Raw genomic sequence first — 26,897 nt, forward strand, 5'->3', positions numbered from 1 at the left:
TAACCTTGTTGTTACGTGTTAGTTTCATCCATTATATTGGCAAATTTATCACCAGATTTGTAAAGTGTTAGCCAAATGAGATCTACTTGAAAATCTTTTTAACCAAATCAATACCTTTTTGCCAAAATATTGTAATTTGTTCTTTCACTATCAAATCAAATTTTCTGAGGGAATGTGCATACAGTGCGTTGTTTACACTACGCAATCCTTTTCATATGCTGTCGTTTTAATCAGATTACATGTTGATTAATGAAACGACAATATTTGAGTTATTTTAAAACTTCATTGAAGCAGTCATGTGTAAAAAACTTGAACGAAGATTGCAAAAATGGTAGCTTGACAAAGGCGACTTGTAAAAACAGTAAAATAACATTTAAGGCATTTTATGAATTGGCATACTCGAAATACTTTGAAATTTTTTCCAGCCTGCATGATTTGCACAGAACTTGGTAATTTTTTTCAGATGGTTTATTCTGGGGCATATTTATTGAATTGGATTATGTATTTTGTGGTGCAAGGACCAATTAGGTCAAACTGCACCAAAACAAATGGCCAATTAAAAATAATTGCTTGTCATGTCAGGAAAGGAGGCATGTTTATAAGGGGGCAGTTGCTCCGGGCCCCTTAACACAGACAGTCATCAAGATGTTGCCGCCCTAGGCACTACTAATTTTGCCGTCCCTTTGCTCTTATATGTGTGTATTTTGTTTAATTTTTTTTCCGAAAAATCATGCTTACACACACCCCCCCCCCTCTCAATTTTCGAAATGAAAGCCATGTCTTCACTGTCTGTTGTTCCAAATATGGTTTTGAGTAGGGGCCTGTTTCATACACACATTCATAACATTAATGAGATGCCGTAAAAATTGTTAGACATCATAGTGACAATTTGTAACTGATCGATTTCATTCATTATGCTTGTTGTGTTACTCAAGTTAATTGTGTTGCAGAATTACAATCGAAAGCTGTGATGCAACATGTAAATCTTCCAAAACTTCTGAATCAGAACTGGAAACAAAAATCTCATCTTAAAATTATTGGAGATACTTTATTCATTTAAGGGGCTTCATGACCCCTCAAGTCGATTTTTAAACATGACTTTAAAAAATATTTCATTCAATTGTAAAAATCAAATGCCAAAAATTTCGTGTGAATAGGGTGAGTTTTTTTTTTCAAAATAAAATTAAAAATTAATGAATTAGTTTAAACGTAAACAAGAAAAAATGCTTTGAACGCGATTTTCACGAATTGCAGTTTTTGAGCTCATCCATTTAAGATATGAAAAATCCTACTACACCAAAAATTCTGAAATTGTGTAAAAATATTTATACGGCATGATGATGATGAACCTCGAACTTTGATGTCTGATCATTCAGTTAGAATTTTATAAAGTTTGAAAAATCTGAGAATTCAGTATTTGTTTTAAAACATACTTGGGTTAATTTCTAAAGCTGAGGTTCATTTTACACATACGTGGCGAGTAACACATTTGAGCAAAATTTCAGATTTTTTAGGGCGGCAGTATTTTTTTTTAATCTTATGGATGAATTCAAAAAAACTGCAATCTTGGAAAATCGTAAAAATTAACCGCATAAAAATTTGGAAAGTGCACACACATACAACACAAGAGGAAAAAAACTGGTTTACTTTTTGATTTCTTAGGGTTGTATCATTGTTCAGTTTTAAAAAACGCCAAGTTAAACGTTTGGTGTTAGTTCGGTGAATTGGGTAGGATTTTGAAGTGACGTCATCAATTTTTAAAGCGTTGCAACTCATTAATTATGGGTCAAATCAAAAAATTGAAAACACTTATCCATATCAGTTTTTCACAAGGAATCACGTGTGTAATTATTGGGCGGTCGATAGTTACCACCCTGTATATGATTATAGATTTTTCTCAGTCTCATTCTTTTGTCAATAGTGTATTTAGAGTAAGTTTTTAGCCGATCTACCCATTTTTCTTTCTCTGATCCTTTCAGTCATTGTTTTTCCCCCCAGTACTTTCCTTAAAAAAAACCCTGTCTAGGCGCCATATAGATGATATGCAAGATATACATATCTTTGTAACAGCCTATAAACAGTGGACCCATGTGGACACACGGGACACTACTATAGGGGGGAATACTATATCAAATACAACGCCACAACAGGCAAATTGCCCAACGAGGTGGCTGACTTAAAAACATCATGTATCCCCGAGCCCTACCTACTACTGCTACACCACACATGCACCCCGCCCACAACCCCCCGCGGAACCCCCAACGAATCGGTACATGCGGGAATGTGCGTGTACGTGTAGTGAAACCTGACGTGAAGTTTTTTTGTTTCTCTGTAATGCTTGTTATGTGTAGTGCTGCCATCTGCCACCAGTTTTTCAAACTATGAGTGAAGTGTTATGATTGAATGATATTTCGTTGTAGGACTGTTGCTCTCTGTGGCGAGACTTTTTAACGGGGAGATCGGCTCGCATTTGCGCCTTGAAGTTGGGAACCACAGAAAACCAACTTCAGCCGACCACCACTGTGGGGTTCGAACCCGGATCCTCGCATCGCGAGTCCGTCACTATAACCACTCGACCACCACAGCATCAAGAGTATAGAGAAAAAATAATTGTAGAAAAGTTTATAAAAACATGTTTCATCTGTAAAACTCAAACTGTATTGGATTAATGACTGTGGAGAAAACTAATTTTCAATTTATTTTTATCCAGCTAGGAACACTATTTTTTTATTTTAATAACTATACAACCCCTCTCAAAATAAATGACATATCCGAGTACTAAGTGTTATTTGAATACATTTTGTAATTTCAAGTATGCCTCTAAGATCAACAGTTCACCAGTAAAATGTTATACTTCCCGTCACCTATGCACCCTGTATATGAAAAGTAGTTGTACATAATTTGTATAACTACTAATTATATTCATAAGTTGATATATAATTTGTAGTTGTAAAAATTATATATCAATTTACAATTACAAAAATGATTCAGGTGATGGTGACCATGATTAAAATAAAACAAAAGAAATATTGGTATGAAATATAGAACAAAAGATTTACAGTATCACAGTTCATGAAAATTAAAATCAAAATGAAAGTTCACAGATCCAAAATGTATCTTTAAAAAAATATAATTTATACAGAAAACAGAGTACCAAATGCAATATTTGGAAAATTTTTTATTTTCAAGTTTTTTTTTGAAACAATCCTTATGTATTGGAAGTCAAGATATACAGAGTTCTCTCAAGGAACATTCTTAAACCAATTCTAATGCACTTATCAATGAATGATTTTTTTGATGCGACAGAATATCCAGTTTTTATATGTATATGACTGTGTATATAACAAATTTTACACATTCTGCAGTGTAAAAACAAATAATAAATACTCTGCTAGATGCAATGGATCATTTAGATGTGGAAATTCAGTTCCTTAGGGTTTTAGATGACCATAATGTGTATGCTACAATATGGCAAATATATATTTGGCAAATACTAATAGCCTACTTTTAAGGACAATATTACAATATTGAAAGTTTTAAAAGTAGGCAAAGAGGTTGATTTAAAGGAAGTTCTCAAGTAATATGAAACACATGTATCTTTTTTTTTTATATAAAATTACATGCATATATATACTATTCAAACTTTAAATGGTTTCACAAAAAATGATAAAACTTTATTTTATTGCAACATTCTCCCTATGTAAAGATTATTTAAGATAAGAGTATTACTTAGATTTAACACTTTCTAGTGCTGAATTTTATACTTCATAATAAGCTTCTGATATTTTATGTGGTAGATGAATAACTTTTCAATATTGCATATAACCTGTGTTTTTCCAGGGGTACAGGTATTTCCAAAATTATGTTCATTGTTTGAACAAACATATTAATGAATTTAAAAAGAAAAGTTGAGAACAATAAGAAAAAAATTTCTGTTCACTGCTATAGTTTAGAATTAAGATTTTCATGTTTTAATTCTTCTATAACATTTCTGGTTTTAAAATCTAAAGAGATTTGTATATTGTGTTCAAATCCATAAGACATATTTTTAAATTTCTGCTACTTCTCAGCTTCCAGGTAAGAAAAAAAAATTTCAGACCTGAACTTTTTTCTTACTAAGTTATGAAACACCTGAAGAATATGCAGGCTTATAAAAAAAATGCTATCAATGAATATATAGACATAACTCGCATGTGTCTTCCAATAACTATTTCCTGAACTTTTAGTCTTAGAAGACTTACTTTCACTTACAAAAATTGGCTTCTAAGATGAGTGGCATTTAAACCTTTCAAGTTGGAAAAAAAACAATTTCTGTAAAAGTAACAATTTTTTTACAGTCTTCGGAAACTAAACTGAACCATGTTGAATAAAAAATTCCATAACCTTAAGAACAAAATTGAAAGTGTTATGAAAGGTTGAATTTTAAGCATATTCATTATCAGGAAACACATGCATCAAGCTTTAGGGGAAGAGGCATTTAAAAACTAATAACCAATATAATTTTCTTGATTAATATGCCTATATAGCAATTAATGGTTCTTTGGGTGCTGACTGAAGTGACCAATACTCTCTGAATAAGGTGCCATTTATTAACAAAAAAAAAGATTTATTGTGTTAAATTATTTTAAACATTTAAATTAGCTATAACTTGGTCAACTTTGGTTGTAGAGCAACATAGTGACGTTAACATTTTGGGCAATTCGGCCATCATGAATGACTTGGAAAAAAAACTTAGATTTTCACTCATTCATGAACGACCAAATAACCTGAAATCGAAAACATCTTATCAGTGCATAAGGAATTCTTTTACGAATTATAACTCATAAGGCCCCGGGGATTGGGTAAAAAAAATTACAGTTTGAAACTTTTTCAGAAATAATATTTTTGACCCAAATGGCTTTTATGGTGATGGGTGAAAACACATTTTTTTGTTTCTAATTGGAAGTTTCCTCTAAGGCTGCGCAGATACTGGGACGAAGAGGTACAAGAATTGTGACAAGGAAGAAAAAAAATCGCATAGAAGTGGAGGAAGAAATTTCCGCACAGTCAGGAGGAGGATAGAGGAAATGGCCAGAGAGGTTCTGAAGGGTAAGGGTGTGATGATCCCTCCGCAGAAAGCCTTATTTTTTTAAAAAAAAAGAACAATCAGCATATAGATGTTACAGGCAAAAACGAACTTGCTTGTTCAAGTCACACATCTAGTAGAGTTGCCTCTTTCTCTCGCTCCAAGTATGTGCAGTGTATAACAAAACAACTGTTTTCGTCACTAAATCTCTATTCTACATTCTCTTACCTCTTGGTCACCTCACTATGTGCACAGCCTAAGACTAATGGTTTAGGAATTAGCTATTGGACAAAAAGAGTGTGTGCTCACCCTATATAATCTTATTTATTAATGTTATTGTGTATGTGAAGAAATCCAGACAATGTATTAAAAAAATTCAATACTACATAAATATACAGTATTTCTGGTTAAAATGTATAATTTTGTAAAATCTAAATGGGTTGATGTTTTAATTGCAATATGAACACAAAAGGTTTTTTTTTCTATAGTGAAGGAAAAATGAAAAGAACTTATTATCCTGTAATACATTGAATATTCTTTTCAATCTAAAATAGCTACAATTAGTATTGAACTAACTCAACATTATGTGTAAAATGCATATTAAAAAAAATGTATTATTAAAAAAAATTCTACAAGCATCTTAAAACTAAATTAGAAATCAATGGCAGTACTACAAATGTTTTCATGATAAAATAACATTTTGTGAGCTTGTTTAACAAATGGTTTTGCTTTATTTGTATTTTTTAGTTTCTAAGAGTGAAAATATTGTGATAAATTGATTATAATTCATAAATTATTAAAAAGATGCAAGAAAACATATGTGTTTTACAATAAATAAGCTAAGATATAATAAGGTCTAGTAATTTTTTTTGAATACTTACTAATCAGTATATTACTGATAATTAATATTGTCTGATTTTAATGTAACTTGATAACTAAGTAGCTCTCAGTGCTCTGATTAATAAAAATTATCACATACTGCACAAATAATGAATTAACATTGGAATGTGGTATACCAAAGATGAAATGTGGAGTTGAGCATGATGGGCACAAGCTGGTATTTATAGATATTAATCAACTATGTATGCATATATGTATGGAATGTATGTTCAACAAGCTTATGCATATTTGATGTCCTAATCATGACATTTTTCCATGAGGCATATTTTCTACAATATTTGAGAGATGGCAATATATCTTTGGTTCAGTGAAATTAAAAAACAAGGATGACAAAAATATGTCACCAAATGACTAGTCAAAAAATTCAATACAACGACGTCAAGTTTTAACCTAACAGCGTCCATTGTCAATTTGAAAAATGAAGAAAAAAAAATTAAATTCAAGAGTCCAGCTCTTGAACTTAACAATCAGTTTAAAACTGAAAGCCAACTGGGTTGTCTCATGGACTAGATCCTCTCAATATAACATGTAATTATACACAAATTACAACATTTCCACAGTGTGTCATGATTCAACATGCAAAAACTATGATACAGTTAAAGATATCAAATAAATTAAATACAGAAAATGTACAAACAGGAAATATGACTATATACAAACACAATGTGGCAAACATTTCATGCTTGTGCATGGACATCAGTAAAAAGTCTCTGAATATTGCAACATTGAAATAAAAATTTATGTTATAACATTCAATTCTGAATCATATGAAGTCAAATTGCTTCAAATTAAATAACAGCTTCTTTTATAAAACATACCTATCTTTCAAGTTATATAATTATTTTATTTACATTTTTTAGTGAATCACAATGCGCTTATAAAACTTACCTTAGCCTAACTTGGGTTACACCACAAATTTTTTGATAGTCTGAATATCACATACAATATCCTGATAGACTCTGTATGAGAGATCACATATTTACTATTCAGACTTGAAGTCAATTGAGATATTAAGGCATAGAACCACGAAGAGCCTCTTGTTTCAGGACTGAATTCAAGATATTCTACGTAACAGATAAAGTTGAATACTTCGAATTACATTTTTTCTCATGTTATGTTATTACTTCTCGAATGAAAAAGTTTATATAAACTTCGTATTTTCCCTTTGTAAGAAAATAAGTAGCCACCGTAATGTTCTGTGGAATGAGATGAAATGTGACTGATGCCAAGTGTTGTTTCACTGAAATTATTACTAGAAGGAACAAATTCAAAAGAATGATTGCTTTGACTGGAAAGTTCAGGAAGAACAATATTATCATCAAGGCAAGAGGTATTAAAGGAACAGCAGAGACTCCCATCCTATAAGAACAATTTTTCGTTAGTAATTTTCATGATTTTACACATAAATTGTTCAAGTGATCATTAAAAAGACACAATGTATGTTGATACTTCAAGAGCCATGTCAGTCCCATACAGTAAAATGTAATAAAATAGTTTTCTAGTATTGTCTGAGGCTTTCATGATCAACGTTCAATGAGTTATAAACAGTTTCTGGGCTGTCAAGTCATGGTCTAAGGCAGTAGTGTACAAACTTTTCAGTCCACAGGCCAGATATGGGGTATTTATGTCACTTATAGGCCAGAAACTTGTATGTATAGTGTGACCATATATGACATGTATTTCACGAGACTTTTCCAAACATTCTAATTTTGAACACTCCAATATTTTTTTTAATTTTGCCGTTTTCTCTTTTATTTTCAATGAGGCTTACTTGAACTTTTGAAATCAAGAATTAAGATCTTTTTTCTTCACGACTAGGTCATAATTATAAAAAAATCATAATTAATTTTAATCATATGATATTCATCTCGCATATTTGTCAAATATATACGTTTTATATATTTGGTGAATTACACCTATTTTTACCCATTGCATCTTGTGGAAGCTCACTACTTCATGCCATTTTTCAGCAATTTTAGTAGTTGGGATGGTTGGCAACTTCATTTGCCTTTGACAATTTTTTTGGCAGTAATTAGCAACTTGGCTTACATTTGACAAATTTTTGGCGATAATTTGTATATAAGTATATATGGATCCCTATTTTTAAAATATGGTCAGCTTAGGAATTTATTGTGTTTGTGAATTGATACTTTTCTATTTGAACATTTTTGGCGAACTGGATGGAGCTCCTCAATAGGCTGCATCTGACTAACAGGCCATAGTTTGTCCATCACTAGTCTAAGAAATTTTGTTCCTGAAGTTTTGCCCACATCTGTGGCAGGCATCTTCTGAGGTTAAACACACGCAGATTTCTGCGACAAGCAAGAAACACAGCGTTTCTGGCTTGTCACAGAAACCTACGTGTGTTAACCTCAGAAGATGCCTGCCACGGATGTGGGTGAAACATCAGAAAGGAGATGTCTTACAATATGGCTTAACAGCCTGAAAGCATTTGTAACTCAAAATAGTTTTGAAACAGTTCTACATTCAACTTTCTTTTGCATAATAACCTTAGTAAGAAAGTTTTTCTTTCATGTTTATTGATTTTTTTATCCTATATATCTGAAAAAGTGAAAACATTGATTTAATTTTGGCTTTTAATGGTGCAAGGCCATGTTAGAGGGATTTTCTGCAGTGAGAAGCTAAAACTTATTCAGCAAAAACTGTTCAGTGCTCTGTGTTAATAAAAAGAAAAACCCGGAATGCTCATGAAACTAAATAATTGTATGTGCGAAAGACAATTCAAGGTGAAGTTTTTATTTGAATACAGTCATCCCTCCATATTCATGGGGGTTATGTTCCAGAGGTGACAGTGAACATGGAAAATTCGAGAGTAACCCAAACCCTAAAATTTTGCTCTTTAGGCATCTCATTTTTACAGTATCTGCTTTGTGTGGAAGAAGGGGGGGGGGTGTCCAGTGGTTTAAGGCAATGCCTTCTAGAAGGAATGTAATGTTCATTAGCCATTTCTTCTAAATTCCAGTTCGTTTGTTAGAGTATAGTAACAAGGCTTTCTTTATCAATATTACGTGAAAAACGTACTGCAATACATAACTGATATTTTTACTACACCCACAGAAAAGCAGCACTTTCTATATAAGAGAAATATGGATACAGGACTATATAGCAGTAGTTGAAGCTGCATAGCAATAGCTGATCAAATTTTAAGAACTATAAATGTATCATAACATTTGAGAAAAAGTCTTGATATATTTGATTATACTCATTGATGTATATATGTCAATATTTTGAATTTCCTCTCAAGTTCTTCACTTTTAGAAACAATTAAACAACATACTTGTATAAATATTTTCAGAAGCAAAAGAAAAACCTTCAGGGATAATTTTGAAATGTTTATTTAATGCATTCAACATATATTTTGTTGATACGAGAATTATTACCTCAACAGTGTTTCCCAAAAAAACTGGCAAAGAGACCATGAATACGAAAACCGTGAATATGAAATTTGCAAATACATAGGGCCGGCTACACTTTTTTATATACTTTGAATACAAGAAAAAAAAGGAATTTTTACCACTACAATATTTGTTTTTAAAAATGTAATATGTGACACTTGTGATGATGCAGTATATACATTAGTTTAAAATTCAGCAAAAAAATAAAAAACTTAAAAATATTAATGAACACTATCTTATTACTTTTGAATAATTTTCAACCGAATTGTAGTTTATACATTTTAAGTAACTCCTGAACATTAGTTAGATGGTAGAGAAGCAGCTTAAGATGAAAACTTTTCCTGTGACTATGAAAATGAAATCCAAAAGCTTAGGTGAAAGCTTACATTTTTCAATACTGATGTGGTCAACACTATATATCTGAAGTTGAATATTATTGTAAGTCTTAAAAACCCATTTAAGGTGATGCTGTTATAAAAAATTCACTTGTTCACTCGCCTAGCAATTTCAATGATTTCGACCAATGAGTGAAAATTGATTTTGTGCCTCTAAATAAAAGCAGCTAACTTCTTTTAATGAACCTGTGCAACTAAACATGACATTTGTTAGCACAGATTTGAAACAACACTGATTCTAATAAGGAACAGATTACAGCCATATTATTGATGAGAAAAATAATCTGAAGTTTAAAACAAAATACTTTCTGCATATTAATCCACAAAATTACCAAGTGCTAAGAACCTAAAAAGACTGGTTCCAATTTGAAAACAAAAATTTAACAAGCAGTAAAGCAGCTCAAAATATAAAAGTAGGATATTATACTTGAAAAAAGTTTGTGCAAACACTTGCTTTTTTTTTTTTTTACTTTCCCTATTATGTAGGCATACGAAAAAGGTGCAATTTATGTGAAAAGGCAGTAACAAAATTTCATTACCAATGAATACTATAACCAGTATTGCTCACAGAGTGTTGGCAGTATGGGACCTGTAATAGGATTATGTTTGTCAGTAGAGCAAATCAAATGCCATAGAATTAGTTACCAGAAGCTCAGAATGCCTTCTTATAGAAATACAGTTAACATATTAATTTATTAACACAAAAAGTCTGCATAAAACAATTGAATGGTAAATATCAAACATGCATGGTTATTAACATCAGAGAAAAGTTAGTATACAATTCTTATGAGATGTTTAAACAATATTTAGAAAGAGGTTGCATGTAAAACAAACATTGATATCAATATTTCAGCATGCAATTGACAAAGTATAGGAATATATGAGTACTCATACAAATTGAAAGAGTTATCAAATTATTTATATTGCATTATTTCGGAGTAAGAAAGCCTGATTTTAGTTAAGAAAACAGCCTTTTATATAAAAATGAAAAATCAAGCAAAATAAGCCATTTAATTCACTCTTATGCAATTATAGAATGATTTGTATATAATTTATAATTAAAATACTACCTGTGATATGTCATTAGAATTTAAGCTTGACCAAATATTTAAAATAAAATGTAGACCAACTTTATAAAACAAATTAGTGTGTAATCGAATATATTCTCTCTCAGACATGCACACATTTTTATTTACACAATTTTCTTTCAAGGAATTAATTCAATTTTAATTATTGCAAAACTTGTCATAAATTTTAGTCTTTAATTTATTTAATATGTGAATAACTTTTTATGTTGCTTTATACACACATGTTTAGTGTGTGACTTAACATGTCAGTCAGTGTGTTTGAGTCACTGGTAACCAGGGGCGTAGCCAGACATTTCTTTTGGGGGGGGGGCCAAAGTGATAGAACAATAGATTTGGCCACCTTTTTTTCGCTCATTTTCTCACATTTCGGGGGGGACCAGACCCCCCCCCCAAGTCCCCCCTTGCTACGCCCTTGCTGGTAACAATAATACAAAAAACACTAAGTATCAATTTTTTGCAATGCATGCTGTGTATGGGAAGTTGAAAAAAAGTGTTCAGCATTACAAAAATGAAATTAAACAATTAATTTCCTCTGTATATCATGAATTGGTAATGGATCAGTCCAAAATAAATAAATATTTTTTTTAATATCTCAGTGAATAAAATTATGAACTGTTTCCCAGATTGAAAAAAATTAGGACAACATTGTTTTGATTAAATATTTCACGCACACAGCTGTATGTTTTTATCCAATTTAAAATTTGACAAATCTCAAAAGGGTTTGACCATTCAAAAAAAATCTACGAGAAAGTTTTCATTCACAAATTCATCTGTGACAATTTTTATAGATGCCAGATACGAAGCAAATGCAGAGAGGTACAATACTCCCCACCCCCCAATGTAACACCTGTCAGTATACTGACACTACTCCGACCTATGTAGCACCTATTCTGGAGGATATATTCCATTGAAACTTGGTATATACACATTATGGTCCATGGGAAAGTAAGAAATTCAGTAAAAAAGTGCCACTTTTTCACCTGGTGGGTGAAAATTGAATTTATTTCATTTCATAAATTTTCTATGATCTGATTAAGACACCCTAAAAATTTGTCTTTATTTAGATAAGCAATTTTTGAGAAAAGCTACTCTGAGTATGGGAACTTTAATTATAATCACCCTGTATCATGATATATACACATAGGGGTCACAAATTTTTCTTCTGAAGAGGGGGTTAAATTATTTTCCCTGTAAAATAAGTCTCAACTCTGGGGTTAGAGCCCTCCCTTTTGCATATGTCAATGGATATATAACAACCTGTTTTCATAAATTTGATAAAATAACAAGGGACATAACAGACACGATATATCTGATTCAAAAACATTGAGGCTCCAATACAAATGTGCAGAAATGGAGGATGGATTTTCGTTGCAAATCCATTTTGAAAAATATATATACGAAAATAAACAACACTTCTCTTAACTGCTGTTTTTAGCTTAAATGGACAGTTGTACAAATTAAATTTTAGTTCTGAAAGTTTTAAAAAATTAAGCAAGTTATGATTGATATGACAGTTAATAAAACAGAAAAGGCATGTCAGATGAATAGACCCGAAAAGCTCATTATTAACGGCAAGATCCTTCAGATGTGTTTTGATATAAAACTTGTGCATGAAATTCAATAAAAAGATATCGAAAAGACTAAGAATTAAGGTGTGTGTGTTTATTTTTTTTAGACACAAAATATTTGATAAATGAAATCATGAGAAGTTTTATTCAAATCTTACTTGACATTTGCATGAAGAACAGGGATCTTGAACCAATGGAAATTTTTCTCCAGTTTGATATAAGTGACCAGCATAAGAACAGCCTTTAGGATCAATAGTACCATTATAAATGATACTGCATGGGTCATTTTTACACCTTGGACAACAGTCACCAGGATGTCGATGTGGTGACTCGCATGCTATTGGAGGACACTCCATTTCCCAGCAGTCAATTTCTCCATACTGAAAAAAGTTAAGTACTCAAGATAAAAAAAAACAGTGAACTACACTATCCGAAAAAACTATGCTTCAGTAAGGTCAAGGACTATATTCAGTACATCAGGAGCCTCATTTGAAACCAAGAAGAAAATTAATCAAAGTGATGTCCACAAGATGGGGCTATACCAGCATTGACAAACTAAGTGTATTCAAATTTTAATGGCTGAAAATTTTTGTTCTATGAAAAATCTTTTTTGTTATGAAGGACTGTGGGGTGGATGTAATTGAGACACTTTTTTTGATTTGAAAAGCAATACGAAGCTGAACAAGCCGAGTTTTACCGATTATCTTAGTGAATTCATCCTTCATTAAATAGACAGTTACAGGTTGCCAATTCATGTATTTATTGATTTTCATCATTCTATTTTTTTTTCTAATGGTATCATAAGTTTTTGGCTCAAAATGGAGTTTCTATTCATCCTTCAACATAACTATTTTGATAGAACCTGAAAACTGAGCTATAAAAATAAATATGAAAAACCACTTTCTATTCTTTCTATGAAGTAAAAATCTGCAGTGTAATACTCCATAACAGGGACGCCGGAAGATATTTGCTCGTGTTGCTTGAGCAATACCAATCACTTGAATGGTATTGCTGAGCAACACCAAATTCATCCAATAGATAATTTCTAATTTAAAGTGTCCTTCCAAATATGACTAAAAATTTTTAAAATTCTAAATATGGATCATAATTTATTTGGCATTTGTTTTACCCCCTGAAAAACATACTAACAAAAGTAAAAACCTGCTACTTTTGACTAGTATACTAGCCCGCAAAAAAACAATAGTTTCTCAATGAAAATCTTGCCTACCATTTCTATTCAAAAACTGCCACACAGTGTCTACTTATCTCCCTCTTTATCCCTAGTTCAAAGCCGCTCTTATGCAGCTTTGCCCTAGCACGTTTTTACGAGCAGGGATAACATCCCCACTTTGTGTTGTAGTTTTGTATCTTCTTTCCATTTCCTGAAACCACCCCCTTACCCCAATGTATCTCTGCGGTTATTCAAATTCTTTTTGAAGTAGAGCGCTTTCATTAGTTCAAACTAAAGCCAGAAAACACCTGACGTTGCCCTTCCAGTCATGGCAATAGCAATTAAGCGGCAGCCCCACTGCTTTGGAATGGCCATTGTCCAACATATAGTAATTCAAAACACAGATTGGGCTGTACACGAAAGGACCAGATTGGGGGAAAGAGGTGTCAACTCTCTTTGTAGAAAATATGAGAAAAAAAAACGAAATTGTTGTACTCTGAACACACATGCCCTCGCTGTTATAACTCACCATCATTTAGAACCCTAGAAATGTTGCCGTAAAAGACTCCTCCAAAACTAAACAATAAAAAGAAAGACAGGATAGATCTTGATCCAGGCCAGTCTTCCAAAGACCTTTTTATTCCATCAGCCTCTGAATTCGGTGGTGACCATATGGCGGGGAAAAACCAAAACAAAAAAAACAACTATAATTCAGAAATTACTTGTTAAACCCATGTTCGATAAATTTTAGCCTTCCTGATAATCCCCTCCCCCGAATTTTCTCTGTCCAATGACAAGCAGTTTTGAGATAAGGCGAACATAGTTTCACTTGCCTTTGCTTAAAATATGTGTTTTTCATGACCATACGATATATACATATTCACCGCCAGTGTTTATAATTGGTAATTGGCTACTATGGGAAGTTCTCACGCTGAGCAGAAAAGAAAAGAAAATGTTTTCTCAAAGAAATCGTATATCAATTCTTGATGAAGAGTAGATTTTATACTTCAGTGAAATTAATAACTAAAATTTTATTTTTGTTTAAAAAAAAAAATTTGCTTTTGTTAAAAATCTTGTTTTTGTTTTCTCTGAAATTAAGAACTAAAAAATAAAATTACGAAAAAAATTTTGTTTTCCATGAAAATTGGTACAGGGTGATTATTTTTCAATAGACAATTTTGAGCATCTTTAAAATTGGAACCATTTCTTTACGATGAACGCTTGATAAGATAAGGGCCAAGATAGGACTAAAAAGACACCCTGTACCAGCTGTAATTAACAAGAACAATTCATTGAAACTGTTTTCCAAATTTCTGTTTTCCAAATGTTATAAAACAGTAACTTTTTTTAGTTTAGTTTCTGAATTTATTAAAAAAAAGCAGCCACAAATAAAGGTTAATAGCAGCCGAAAAAAAATTGAATAATAAGTAAAAGAGTATAAAAATTATTAATAAAATTAATACCCATAATTAATGTAATTGATTGAAGAAAAAATAGAGAATAGAAAACATTATTCAAGGAGGTACAGGAAGAAAAGTCATATTGCACTTGGGGGTGCGTGATGGAAAAAAAGGGTAAAGGCCACTGCTCTTCAGCGATATATTTTCTTGGTCCACAGAGAACAAAAGGCTTAGATTTGCCGTACCAGTGGTTTGCAAATTGTGTTACGTGTCACCATGGCATTCTATCCATTCAGTAATTTAAAAAATTGTAGGATTTATTAAAACATTTCTTACGATAAACTGTACAACAGATTTCTTAAACCTTCTCACATCTGTGGACCGGTGAAAAATTTTGCAAATCGAAAGAAAATCAAAGAAATAAAATAAATTCACAGACCTTGGTGATGGCTAATGCAGAAATAAAACCCAGTATTGACAAATCTAGAATCAAGGAACTATAGAATGTTTGATTAGTACGGCATCCGGCTTTGTTGAAAAAGAAGTTTATATGCACTGACTGGGTGGCCAAAAAAAGAAAATGTCACAGTGTATCACAGGCTGGTGCAAGTCGCGGAGGAAGTATTATAGATTATTTTTTTCTGTTAGGCTGGACTGAGGCTGAATACAAATGGCACCGTGAACCAAAAATGTTTGGAAATAACTGGGCTACACTATATGTACAGTAGTACATAATGTTGTGTGTACAACCAGAGCCGCTCTTAGGGGGTGTGCGACAGGTGTGATTGCACCAGGACCCACGATTTAGGTGATTCCACACTTACTGTAATAAAATTGAAAAATATGTTTACAGAGTACATGCATCAAATATATATATGCACTCTATCCCGCTTATAACGTTTTCGAAAAACCGTCAAGAAAACGCTATAAAAGTGATATCCTATTGAGAATTAGTTAGGATCCAGAACACGAAAAGAAATCGTACTAAGAGGGAAAACTTTCTAAGTGGGATCGTTATAAGCGGGATCGACTGCATATCTTTTTTGGTAGTAAACAAGGTATCCAAGCTTCTACTGATTTGATTCTATAATTTTCATCAATTCTGGAATTATTTCTCTCATTAATTCTGAATTTTTATCAATTATAGGAGTTTTCCTCATTAATTCTGAATTTTCATGAATTTTGGGAGTTTTTCATCAATTCTGAGATTTTTCCCTTTCATTGATTCTAAATTTCAATCGATTCCGGTCCCCCCCCCCATTAATTTTGAATTTAAAATCCTGTGATTTTTCCTTTTGTTAATTCGAAATTTTCATCAATTCAAAATTTTAATTAATTTTTGCGTTGTTACAAATTTAAACGTTTTCATATTTTTTTCAGTATTCCTGAATACATATTCTGTGGTAACGCATGAATCTGAATGATCGATTTCCACATACCCCCAAAATACATAAAATCGGGGCTAAAGAACCCCCTGAAATAATTTTCGCACCAACCTTTGCGTCTGATAAAGGCAGCCCTGTGTATAGATAGCAGTGCGTTTATTAACCTTTTTCCCATATCTGTCAGTTCACTTGATCTCCTCCCCCCCTCCTGGTTAATAAGTAGTTTTGTGGGCTTATGAAGCATTACTCAAACTTTCCCCCCATGGTTCCCCTTGACTCCCTTAGAATAGTTTAAAAAAGACCACTTCAAAGTCAATGGGCACACATAAATAAAAAACTGGTCGCAAAGCCTCAGAAAGCTGTGACACATACTTTGAGAACTAGCAGGGCCGCAACTAAAAGTTTACTGCCCCCACAACTTCGAAATTCGATAATTTCATAACGGTGTTCTTTGTTACCTCACCTAAAACTGACGCCGCTTAAATTTTGCAGCCAGGGGCAGTTGTCCTCTGTCCCCTTTATTTCTGGCCCTGGCTTCAGTGCCATCCTTACACATGGCCCAAACGGGCACGGCTCGGGGACCTCAATTGCATAAGAGGGTCTCATTATAATTAGACCTGGCACAAAGATTTCCAAGACGAGTGTAAACTGTAAATCGGCACAAGTTCAGCCCCATACAAGAAACCTCTTTGAAAATGTCTCGTGCTTCTCTTGAGAGGCCTTAGGTACCTCAAAATCATAGCCATACGCAGAATTTTCTCAAGGGGGAGTTTCAATTTTTCTTCCTGGAGGGGGGGGGGGGGTAATGTTTTTTCCTGCAAAATAACACTATAATCTCGGTCTGAGAGGGGGGGGGGTTAGAATCCCAAACCTCCGCCTTTGTGTACGCCAATGCTCAAAATACATTCTGGTACTATTAAAATTGGTTTTCACCCTCATAGATAGCCAAGTACGTAACAATGATAGATTAGCAATTCAAAATGTATTTATTTCACAGTATACTAAAATGACCCACAATATTAGTCTGTGGTGGTTTTCAATTTAAATTTTAAATTTTGGAGGACATGGGCAAATCCAATGAACATACAATTTATTTGATCGGATAGGAAAAAAGTTCTAAAATGCATACTGCAATTATTCGATGTCAGATTACCTATTTCACCATGATGATTTAAATTTTGAAAGAATTGACGATTAAATGGCCATTACCTCCTCCTGAATAGATCATGGCCTACCACTGTGTCTCAACGAAGGTGCAGGTGATCGATGAAGACCAGGGCCATGCTGGAAAAAATGGCCCATACCATAACCAACCTTAGGGGTGTGTGACAGGTGCAGTCACAATAAAAATACAATCTATCTCCGCCAAACATTGCATACAAAGAATCCAATCTGAACTTACAATACATGCACAAAATATAGTCCGCAATTAGATACCTGGCCAATTTGTTGCCCCATTATATTCTACAGATTCTTCCAATGTTGATTCAGTGGCCAGAGAGTAAATTCATATCCCAACCGGTCCTGCACAACCACCTGGAGTATTACGGGACATTCTACTTGAAAGCAGAACGTATGGTCTCTGGTTAATTATTATATTCTATCTGGGAAAAAAATGTGTTATTATTTTGCAAAGCAAGCACACTTCGAGCAACACCAATCATTTTTGACTTCTGGCGTCCCTGCTCCATAACAAACATAAAACATTAGCCTTTTAGCTATAGTTTAGGCTAAGATTTTAGTCTAACTTCTACACAACAATCTTGATAATTTCGTTTTGTATTTCTTCTTGCTTTTTACTTGACAATTAATTATGATATAAGAAATATGAAATATTTTGAATGCATCAATGTCATTGTTTCCCATCTGGAAACTAAAATATTTTGGTTATTTAACAAATTTCAGTACAATTTTAAAATAGCTATTTGAAGAATTTGAAAGTTGTCAGCAATATAAATTACCAAACATTCACAAATTTGGCACTGGTAAATCCACTGTTCCCCATTATGAAAGATCAGTTCAGATTCTTGATGATGACATACAGAAGAATGATCACAATGTGGACAGCATTCATTGTTTGTGTTTGGATTTGAGCACTGGCACTCTGTAGGCTGACAAATAACAACACCAGCTATACAATGGCACTTTGTACATAGATCTGAGGACCAAATATCACCATGTTGATATTCTTCCCCATAATATAAACAACCTAAAACAGTCACATGAAAAAATTACTTATTTTACCATGTTGTTTGGCAAATAACAAAAATTAAAAAATTAAAATGAAACTTACTTGAAGAACAACTGCTATTATCTGCACATCTACATTGATAGGAACCATCTTCATTAATGCAAACAGCTGATGCATGGCAAGTATGACTACCACTAATGCATTCATCAATATCTACAAGGGAAAAAAAGAAATTTTGAGCATTGTTCAAGGAAACGAAGCTCAAACTACATAGTTCTATCGATCAAAAGTTTGAGCATTTTTATAATGTCAATATAGACCGGCCGACTTTTATGTATCATGCCCTTTGGAGGTGACTTTAAAGTATTATGTCATGCATCTCAGACATGTTTTTAAAATTTATAGCTATAGATTCATTAGACATTTTTTTTATAATCACACAGTTTTTCATAATCAGAGAATTTTTTTTTTTTATGAAAGCAAGATGTATATGAACAATTTATTTGTTGAACATTAAAAATTCAAAGTTGTATGTGTGTGAATATATGAATATTAAAAATTATATTTTAATTAAAAAATTAATGTAGCAAAATTTATAAACAAATTTACTTTATTTTTATATAAATAATTTCATTTTTTGCTTTTTTAGATGTGATAAGCTCCTGCATCGCTTAAATTCCTATCTCTTTTTTTTTTTGTCCAGAGCAAATTTAAAATTTAACTATTCTAACTTTAATTATTCTTTGTACTGGCTGAAACGTGTTTGGAAGTCTTTCAATGAGGCAAAAAAAAAACAAAAAAAACAACATGGGTTTTTTGCAAGTCTTTTAATCTTTTAACTGGTTTTCTTCGGACCTATTATATTACCTTTTAATTCAAAGTGAGAACTTTTTTCACATTTGTCTTCATATATCCCAATAGCCATCTTACATTAGACATTATGTGCATTTTACATTAAACTGAAGAGCCAAAAAAACTGGTACAGGCATGCGTATGCAAATAAAGAGATATAGAACCAATCAGAGTACGGCGCTGCGGTCGGCAATGCCTATATAACACAACAAGTGTCTGGCATAGTTGTTAGATCGGTTACTGCTGCTACAATGGCAGGTTATCAAGATTTAAGTGAGTTTGAATGTGGTGTTATAGTTGGTGCACGAGAAATGGGACATAACATCTCCGAGGTAGCGATGAAATTTGGATTTTCACGTAAGACCATTTCACGAGTGTACCGTGAATATCGGGAATCCGGTAAAAGATCACGCAAGAACGGGACCAACAACGACTGACGAGAATCATTAAACGTGACAGACGTGCAACCCTTTCGCAAATTGCTGCAGATTTCAATGCTGGGCCATCAACAAGTGTCAGCGAGCGAACGATTTAAAGAAACATCATCGATATGGGCTTTTGGAGCCGAAGGCCCACTCGTGTACCCTTGATGACTGCACGACACAAAGCTTTACGCCTCGCCTGGGCCCGACAACACCGACATTGGACTGTTGAGGACTGGAAATACATTGCCTGGTCTGACGAGTCTCTGTTCCAATTGCTTCGAGCTGATGGACGTGTACGGGTATGGAGACAACCTCATGAATCCATAGACCCTACATGTTAACAGGGGACTGTTCAAGCTGGTGGAGGCTCTGTGATGGTATGGGGCGTGTGCAGTTGGCATGATATGGGACCCCTGATACGTCTAGATATGACTGACAGGTGACAGGTACGTAAGCATCCTGCCTGATCACCTGCACCCATTCATGTCCATTGTGCATTCCGACTTACTTGAACAATTTCAGCAGGACAATGCGACACCCCACACGTCCAGAATTGCCACAAAGTGGCTCCAGAAACACTCTTCTGACTATAGACACTTCCGCTGGCCACCTAAATCCCCAGACACGAACATTATTGAACATATCTGGGATGCCTTGCAACGTGCTGTTCAGAAGAGATCTCCACCCCCTCTTACTCCTACGGATTTATGGACAGCCCTGCAGGATTCATGGTTTCAATTACCTCCAGCACTACTTCAGACATTAGTTGAGTCCATGCCACGTCATGTTGCGGCACTTCTGCGGGCTCGCGGGGGCCCTACACTATATTAGGCAGGTGAACCAGTTTTTTTGGCTCTTCAGTGTATATACAAAGTGAAAAAATCTGTAGCACTCCATAACAGACATGAAACATTAGCTAAAGTTTCTACTTCAAAAGTTCATGAACATCTTAAAATTCCAGAAAATAATGGTGTGATAAAAATAGGACACAAAATATTTTGTCAGTACAGAATGAAAATTTTTAGGATAGAATCATACAGGGAGGGGGAATTATAAAGTTTCTGCAGATATCACTGAAGTGGAAAAGTATAAAATATAAGCTTTTCTAACTCAATTTTCTGTCACCTCTTCTTGAATATTTTTTTGTTATAAGCCCATTCACAATGTCTTTTTTGTATTTCGATATTATGGTGTGCAAAGGGAAAAAAAAGTGCAAGAAATTTACTGCAGAAATAACAAAATGATTGTGCATATTCTTTTTGAGGTTCATGGTTCAAAAATAAGCAGTCACCAATGATTATGTATTACAGTAAAACCCTTCTTTTGCAGACAGAGTCTGGGACAAAAAAAATTGTCCATAAAAGAGCAATGACCATTACCACAAATGAGGGTATTATTATTAAAGAAATTCCAACAAAGCATAATTATTATTTGGTCATAAAAGAGAAGTGAACGCATCTGAAGAGTGACTGTTAAAAGGGGTTTCACTGTATATTCACCAATGTTTATTTATAGATAAGATATTTCAGAAGTTTGCACATAGGTGAACATAATTGCAAAAGCATAAAAAAATAAATGTCACCTGACACGTTTAAACCAGTAATTGTATGCGCTTGTGCACTTTCTCAATACCCAAAACTTGTCACTACTTCTTGCTTTCACCCTTCAAAGAGCAAATAATTTTGATTTTTTAAAGATGTTGGGTGAAGCACATATACACCCAAAATATTGAAGTTGAAAAACTTGTGTATCCCAGAATTTTCTGGAACAAAAAGCACCAAGAAGGGCAATATGAAATGTAAATTAGTATAACTTTTATGAATTTCTAAATGAAAATATAAAATTCTTCTTAAATAGCACACATCAGGAGACAATGAAAAACATGATATAGGCTAATATATAGAAAACGTTATCTAGGATCTTATGTTCAGGGGCACCCTTGTAAGAGGCAGAGCAGAAAATTTGCTATCACCTGAGGCAAATGTTTATTTCAATACCCCAATTTTGAATTAACAAAAGGTGACTTTGACACCCGGAACATCAAACAATTATGCCCTTGCCTAGTTCTGGTCCAGCAATAGTCTCTTCCACAAGACATGTTTGATTCCTAGTATCAATTTTAATATTTTCATACTTATAGCTCAGCCATCTTTTCTTATAACTGTTGCACCCTCTAGAAGGGGAAGGGAGGCTCTTTTAATGCTTAAGTTTTAACAGTAATTCTAATTAATGCCATAAAAAATCTAAATGTAATGAGGCCAAAATGCCGGAACATATGTGCTCAAGCAACACCAATCACTCCATGATATTGCTGAGCAACACCATTCAAATTCAACCAATAGATAATTTCTATTTTCAAGTGCCCTTCTAAATATGACTAAATTTTTTTTATATTCTATATATGCATCCTAATTTATTTGGAATTAGTTTTGCCCCTGAAGACGTACTAACAAAAAAACCTGCAAAAAACTGCTACTTTAGGCTGGTATAATGGCCTGCAAAAAGACGAGAAAATCTTAATACAGATCTTGCTCACTATATTTCTATTCAAAAACACACACAGCCAGTGTCTACTCTTCTCTCCCAGAAGGTTTTTCTCAGCAGGGATGACACTCCATTTTCCATTGTGGTTATGTGTAACTTCTTTCAATTTCCTGAAACCCCCCTTCCCCTAACATGTCGCTGCAATGGGTTGCTCAAATTCTTTTTAACCCTTTCAGGGACGCCGGAACATATCTGCTCGGGTTGCTAAAGCAATACCAATCACCATTTGAACATAGCTCAAATATATATATATATTGCACTGAAAGCGATTATTTTTTTTAAATTAAAGTTTTTGAAGACATATCCGTGGGACCCTTTCCTTGTAAGGAGTTGCATTGCTGTAGCTCTTTTTGTTTGCAAATCATTTCAGGTCCAAGGGACTTACCCATACACCCTATATGTCCATTAAGCATGAGAATAAAATGAGCATCATAGAATCTCAATACCACAACGGTAGTCATAGCAATAGACTGGAGACAGTACATTTCATCGTTGATTTCAGATGGATCTCAATCCTTTGAGTGGCATTAACAAGATATCTCGCCTCCTTATTTTAGCATTGGTAAGCCCAAATATTTTGTAAAGTTAAGTGGGACACTTTTCCCTATACCAATGGTTCACAAACTTTTGTCAACCACGACTTCCTTGCCTGATTCATGATTCGTCAGCGGCTCTTCAGGATAGATAAATAGATATTTTCCTGTATAAAAGAACTTCAAAGCATAAATAGGTGCACAAATAAATATCTCAAGCTTGCTACGACACCCCACATAAAGGTTGCCGATGTCCCTAGAAACAGCGACGTACACTTTGAAAACACTAATCTATACCCATTACTTTTTCATTACTTTATATACTCATTTACTGCTGAAAATCATAATGAAGCTTATTGCTATTATGCCGTGTAAAGGGTTAAAAGCAGGGTTTAAGCTATGGTTGCATTTTTTCAAAATGCGAAAGTAGTAGTAGCCACTTTTGCAAAAATGCATATGCATACAGGAGGTACGAAACGAGTAGACATCCAACCATCAATCATTACATTAGCATTGTAGCATTTTCAAACCACCATTTTCGCTTTTTTGTGAAAGGAATTTTTTTATCCAGCTTAAACACTGGTTAAAAGGCATCAATCGTCTCATTGATGTAGTTAAAAAGTACAAAAAAAGTGGCTGAGAAAATAAAACTTGTAAATTAAAGCAAAAAAAATAAAATAAATGCAATAATGGCATAGCTTTGTTATCTGAAGTTTAGAAAATAGAGCTGCTGATAGCATGCAATTAGTGTGCGGCTAAAATTCCCTGGCTGTTTCCTTGAATAGATACACAGTATACCTACCACATGAGGGGGGAAAAAATCGTTTCTGCTGTACAGCAATACGGATTCCTATGCTGAACTCAGGGCCATAACTAGATGCTTGGCCACCTGGGGCAAGCGCACATTTTGACGCCTCCTTGTAATGTTGAAGGTGAGGTTTCAGAATGAAATTTGCGCCCCCTCTGGGTCTAGCACGCGGGGCACGAAACCCGTCTGCTCCCCCTAGTTGTGGCCCTGACTAGACTTCCTATGGTGTGTAATTTTTTTTTTCCCCGCTCAATGTCTGTCGGATGACCAGCTGCATGTAGAGAATCGAACCATTCCTCGCCGTTCGTGTACTATTGTACGTTGAACTATTTATGTCAGATAGTAGTAATCACAAATTTGCTATATTGGAATAATGAAACACTCCTATGTGAGCAAAAAAAAAAAAAATGCTTAAGATTTGTTTTTTTCAAAGTTCAAAGGATTTCGTAATGACACATTGTGTGATGAATACTAGACTTCTACCACACGTAAGTTTGCTTTTATCTGAATATTTTTTTTTCTTTCTTTTGTGTAATTAACTGTAGAAAAACCATCCACTGTCGTTTAAACTGGGAATGTTGCCAATAACTGTCAAGTTCAGTCTTAAATTCCGTAAAATTATTGTGCAGATTTTGATGCCCGATATCCGTATGGTCAAGTTCGGCATTTGACCCCACAAGGGTAGGGCCGACATGGGAACACCTCTTTGGCCTGGGACAATTACCATAAATTTTTTGGGGTTTTTTTCAAGCTGTAAATTCACTACAGAAGAGCCCGTGAAAAGTTTTGCGTGGGGGGGGGGGGGAGCAGATGCAGATTAAAGTCAGTTGAGGCCCCAGACGCAAAAGAAAATACTGGACCCCTTAAATTAGAAAAAAGTAACATTTGGGTTGTACATGGACCTTCAGTGCTGAATTTTTGCCAGTTTTTGTGTTAATCTATTGAATTGTGTATTTAACATTTTCTGTATGGATATTTCACAGCATTCTTGTATATTTTGAAATAATGGATGATGATTTCTCAGAGGCGCAGCCAGAAATTTCGTTCGGGGGATCACTTTCATTTCGGGGGGGGAACCAGTTATAGAACAATAGATTTGGCCATCTTTTCCCTTTTTTCGGTCATTTTCTCATATTTCGGGAGGAGACCAGACCCTCAAGCCCCCCCCCCACTACGATCTTGCGATTCCTACCCCCAGATATATAAAATCGGGCAAATATTTTTCATGTCCGAAACTATTGAGACCCACCAGGCCCCTTAGGTAAGCGGTCATTCAAGAATTACGTCAGCATCGATGGGGGGTGAGGTTCCCGATTTGCTGACTTTTGATGACAACAGGGGAGGGGGTTCCTGCTTTGCTGACTTTTGATGATAACAGGGGAGGGGGTTTTGGATGATGCTTACGTCACCTACCACCCTTTATGAAACTATGAAATATTATTTGCATCTTACTCGGTCCGTCAAAAACAAAAAACCTTTGGATAGATTGTGGGCGCCTGAACTAACATTCTTCCTAATGATAAATTCCTTACAGAGCCTCTTCAGAGATCTCTAAATGTTTCACGGATCCTTAAAGTGCTCAGGAAATGTGTCCGGACTGCTTAAGTGCTCTGGAACTGTGCAAATGATCTGTAATTATGCCATGGATCGCTTAAGTAATCTGGGAATGTTCCGCGGGTAACTTGAGTGATGTAGAACCGCACTGAGGGGCCGCTTATGTGCTCTAAAACTGTGCCAAATATCACTCAAGGGATCTCTAAATGTGCCACGGATCGTTTAAATGTTCTGGAACTGTATCACAGGCTTACTTCAGTGATTCGAAAATGTTCCATGGGCCACGTAAATGCTCTGGAATTGTGCCACGGGTTATCTAAACGATCTGTAAATGTGCCGCTTAGTTCATTTTCACAAAATTGGGTTTGAGGGTAAGCCACATCAAATAACCTTGAGGTCCACATTTGGTCCGGGGTTTACCATATATGGCTTAAAGGGTGGGTCGCAATCAATTTCTGAAAGAGCAATTTTGAGTTCTTACCCTTCAGATAGCATTGAAATTAACAGAAATCGATTATAATAACACATATAAAGGTATTTTCTTTCAAAATTTTAATTTTTTAAAATGTTTTTTTACATTAAAAAAATATTTTTTTCATCTGGGGGCGCACCAGCCCCTATGGCCCTCCCTCCTGCGTACGTTTCTGATCCCAACAATACGCGTTAAGAGGTAGAGGGCGGTGCTGACGAAATTTTGCTGACAAGGGGGGGGGGAGGGGGTCAGAGTTTTGCTGACTTTCGCTGACAGGGGGGGGGGTCAAAAATGGCTAAAAATTTGCTGACGTAATCCTTGAACGGCCCAAAGGGCGGAAGTGCCGTCAAAAAGAATGGGCCAACCCAGGCACGGCTCGGGGGATCCAAGAGAAGAGAAGCCTCACAAAAATTAGATCTGGTTGAAACTTTCGATAATTTGCTTAATAGGGCCTCAGAAAAATCACTTGGCCTAGAGGCCCGTCAAAGATCCTAGTGCAGGCAGCGTTGGAGGATGTGTGGGGCCTCTTATACACTTATATGTCAGGGACTCTCAAACTTTTTGCATCCGCGGCACCCCAGAGCAGTTTAACAATCTCTTTGGAAAACCTTTGCAGGATGCCGCGGCACACAGTTCGAGAACTCCTGCATTATGTATTCGCATCACTTTCTGTTTTCAATGTAAGCTTCCCCAATATTGTGCAACACTATACTCAAATGACCCACAACATTACTGTGTGGTGATGGTTGTCAATTTAAATTATCGGAGAACTTGAAACACGAATTCAACTAAATTATCAACAATCCAATCCAAAATTATTGATTAAAAACTATGAAATACATACCACAGAACTATTCGATTTCAGAATACGCATTAGCATGGTTTTAAAGAATTTATGACCAAAACCATCATTGATTGATGATTAAACCCATTTTCCACCACTTTATCAGTTTATAATAGAATTTCACAGTTTTATGTGAATATTATGGAGGGGACTCAGCGCATCGGTCCCAGAGACATTTTGAATTCATTACCTTCAAAAAGCCTTTTAAATTAACAGAAATTGAAAAATATAGCACACATAAAAAGGTATTTTCTTCCAATATTTTAATTTATTCAAAAAATAATTT

General features: G+C 34.4%; 1 protein-coding gene across 9 annotated transcripts in view; it reads right to left on the reverse strand.

Moving 5' to 3' along the window:
* Positions 1 to 3,158: 3,158 nt before the first annotated feature.
* Positions 3,159 to 26,897, reverse strand: part of LOC149080216 (protein kinase C-binding protein NELL2-like) — a 192,184-nt gene continuing 168,445 nt past the window's right edge. For 8 of the 9 annotated variants that reach the window (XM_089239273.1, XM_089239277.1, XM_089239281.1 and 5 more), the window contains 5 exons: positions 18,682 to 18,792; positions 18,350 to 18,597; positions 12,591 to 12,812; positions 10,316 to 10,365; positions 3,159 to 7,324 (listed from right to left, as the gene is read on the reverse strand). In XM_089239273.1, coding sequence (XP_089095399.1) covers positions 7,078 to 7,324; positions 10,316 to 10,365; positions 12,591 to 12,812; positions 18,350 to 18,597; positions 18,682 to 18,792 — 878 coding nt within the window. In that variant the 3' untranslated portion in view covers positions 3,159 to 7,077. The remainder of the gene's footprint in view (positions 7,325 to 10,315; positions 10,366 to 12,590; positions 12,813 to 18,349; positions 18,598 to 18,681; positions 18,793 to 26,897) is intronic. The other variant, XM_089239276.1, reaches the window with a different exon arrangement.

This window comes from Pholcus phalangioides, unplaced genomic scaffold, assembly GCF_987345545.1.
Source record: "Pholcus phalangioides strain wild (caught in Gottingen) unplaced genomic scaffold, Ppha-v1.0 ptg000011l_1, whole genome shotgun sequence".
NCBI classification, from domain to species: Eukaryota; Metazoa; Arthropoda; class Arachnida; order Araneae; family Pholcidae; genus Pholcus; species Pholcus phalangioides.